The sequence below is a fragment of the Nicotiana tomentosiformis genome, chromosome 2, assembly GCF_000390325.3.
Source record: "Nicotiana tomentosiformis chromosome 2, ASM39032v3, whole genome shotgun sequence".
Taxonomy (NCBI): Eukaryota; Viridiplantae; Streptophyta; class Magnoliopsida; order Solanales; family Solanaceae; genus Nicotiana; species Nicotiana tomentosiformis.
Window position 1 is genome coordinate 37,109,477 of NC_090813.1, and position 2,912 is coordinate 37,112,388.

At 37.0% G+C, this 2,912-nt stretch overlaps 1 protein-coding gene across 1 annotated transcript; it reads right to left on the reverse strand.

The window, feature by feature from the left end:
• Positions 1-400: 400 nt before the first annotated feature.
• LOC104116317 (ribulose bisphosphate carboxylase small subunit, chloroplastic 2) lies at positions 401-1,468 on the reverse strand. The gene is given in 4 exon segments (XM_009627139.4): positions 401-566; positions 568-789; positions 946-1,080; positions 1,215-1,468. Coding segments are annotated over 4 exon segments (690 nt in total). The 5' UTR covers positions 1,395-1,468; the 3' UTR covers positions 401-413.
• Positions 1,469-2,912: the final 1,444 nt, after the last annotated feature.

Sequence of the window (2,912 nt, forward strand, 5' to 3'; positions counted from 1 at the left end):
ATGTTTATTTGTTATGGGACCACTTTTGGTGGTCGGTATTTTTGTGTGAAATTTTTTCTTTGACTTTTGCGACCAATTTACCTATTTTCCGACTGATTTCGGTCGATTTCCTCATCCGGCCGATTTCGGTCGGTATGCTGTGGACGGTTTTTGACAGTTTTTCAGTAGTGCAAGGAGAGGTTGATCTAGTGTATTTCATAATTTGAAGGGGGAAATTGTTCAAGTTTAGTTGAAGGTATCTTTTTTTTTTTTTTGGGTGGCCCAACATAAAATCTCAAACAAATTAAAATTGACATAGTTGTGCAGGCAATTGCATTGAGACTGCAGATACTACTCGAACAAATTAACATACTCCACAAATTAAACAAGTTGAAAAATCATATATTAGAAAAGAAACAAATTAAATGTCATTATTAGTTCTCATAAACTTGAATGGAATTCAAAAACATACATTGAATAGAATGATGAAGAAAAACCAAAACAGTTTCTTCAGGGTAAGGAGAATTCAAACAAACTTCCCCCGAAGACATAGGGTAAGTTGTCTTTAAAATGGAGATTTTAGTAGCCTTCAGGCTTGTAGGCAATAAAACTGATGCACTGCACTTGACGGACGTTGTCGAATCCAATGATTCTGATCCAGGCTTGTGGGTAAGCCTTCTTAGCCTCCTCGACCTCAGCCAAGACCTGAGTGGCATCAGTGCACCCGAACATGGGCAACTTCCACATGGTCCAGTACCTTCCATCGTAGTAACCTGGTGACTTGTTGTTCTCACGGTAGACGAATCCGTGCTGCACATATCCACAAGATAAACAAAACATTAACATGAGATAATACTCCTCTTTCACTTAATCAACTCTATATGTCTAATCCCAAACTAGCTAGGATTGAGTAATTCATGTTAGTTATGCTTGATAATAGTAGCAAGATTTAGAATAGATGTTGACCTCAGTCTCGAATTCCAAGCAAGGAACCCATCCATTTTTCAAAAGGTACTCAACTTCCCTAAGCAATTGCTCCTCGCTCAAATCAGGAAGGTATGAGAGTGTCTCGTACTTCTTCTTGTTAATTGGTGGCCACACCTACATATATCCCACATAAATAATTTAAACAAGCTCCATAAACTTAGTGACATATACTGATAGTGCAAAAGTTCTTTATAGTACTATCAGTATATTGCAAGTTAAATCCATATAATATATACTACAAATTAAACCTGCATGCATTGAACTCTTCCACCATTGCTAGCAATGGAAGTAATGTCAAGATTTTGTTTCCTGGAAACTGGGAAAGAGGACGCGGATTTGAGGCCAGTGAAGGGTGCAACCATGCTGGCTTGAGCAGCATTGGCGCCGGTCGCAACAGCAGCTGCTGAGGACATAACTGAGGAAGCCATTTCTTAAAAGTAATTTCTTAGCTTAAAGCTATTGCTACCCTTGACCTTTGCTTTCAAGAGGGTTATTTGATATGTACCTCCCCTGATATATATAATGATAAGGTTTCACGTAGCTTCCCCATCTAACGGACACAAAACAAGCTAACCTCATCTTAGTCTAATGGTAACCATTGGATTATGTGGTTCTTGACATTACATAATTAATGACCATATGAAGGGTAGCAACTGGGAGATGTTCTTTTTTCTTTGGTTGAGTTAAGCTATTTCCATAAGCCATAATAAGGGCTGACGCGGGGCAGAAGCTCATTAATCTTATCTCATCCGAAATGGGGTAAGCAATAGGATATGAATGTGTAAAAATGGTTGGTTAATTTCTCTTTTTGGGTCAGTACTGTTTTATTTGTTTTTTGTCATCTGCATTAGCTGTTACTTGCAGTCGTTTTGCTTGGATGTAGAGACCATTCCTTTGTACAGACGATTCATACTTTTTTGTTTGGATGCTAATCATTTTCATTTTTGTCCATTCACATACATATATACCTATCTTTTTTTGCAAATTTTGATGATCTCAAGTTCCAAATCAAATCTTCCTTGCGTTGTCCTCAACTGTTGGTCGAGTAATCACTATTCCCTTGCAACTTGGAAATTTTCTTATCCCTATTGGTCCTTACTTCTATAACGCGTCCTATTTTCAGAAATTGATAGCCCAAGTCTTTTCTCTATGAAACTAGAAGTAATATTGGTAAATGGCTCGCCGGAGAACTAAAATAAAAAAATGGGTATTACTTCCTTTCCCATATCTCTTTACCCTGTAGCATATAATGCAAGATAGTGTAGACTTTGTAAATAAATTTCCAGCCAGCATGACAAAACTGCATTCTGTTCTCTTTCATAGAGCCACCTTATCTTTGTCAAGTGGCTTTAATATCTTGTTGAATGGACAAGTTTGTAATTTCAACTCATGGCATTGAAAAGATATTTTCTCTAGTGTTTCACCCTCTACCATGAAACTTGTGACCTACCTGACTTTATTCATTTTACACTGCAATAGCTGTATTACGTCCGTGTTCATATCCATTATTGACTTCTCAAAGAAAAAGTATTACGTAAATGATAAGCAAAATCATTTTCTTGCCGGAATTGCATAAAATAGCAGTATTGTCACGACCCAAAATCCATAAAGGTCGTGATGGCGCCGGACTCCATTGTCAGGCAAGCCAACAATAAAAACTTAATTAGGTTCTCATTTTGTTACTTTTGAAATCATATTTTCCTTCAATTAAATAGCAAAAGATGGAGTTTACAAAGTAAATAATAATATTTTCAACAATTTCAATACAAGACAACCCATAATCACCCCAAAACCCGGTGTCACAAGTGCATGATCATCAACTGGGAAAATAAAATAAAATACAACATCTGTCGAGAATACAAATTAGACAGGAAAATACATAAGTAACTTTGAAAGGGACTCTACTGGCTGCGGATCGTAGATGAGAATGTAGCTCACCCAAGTCT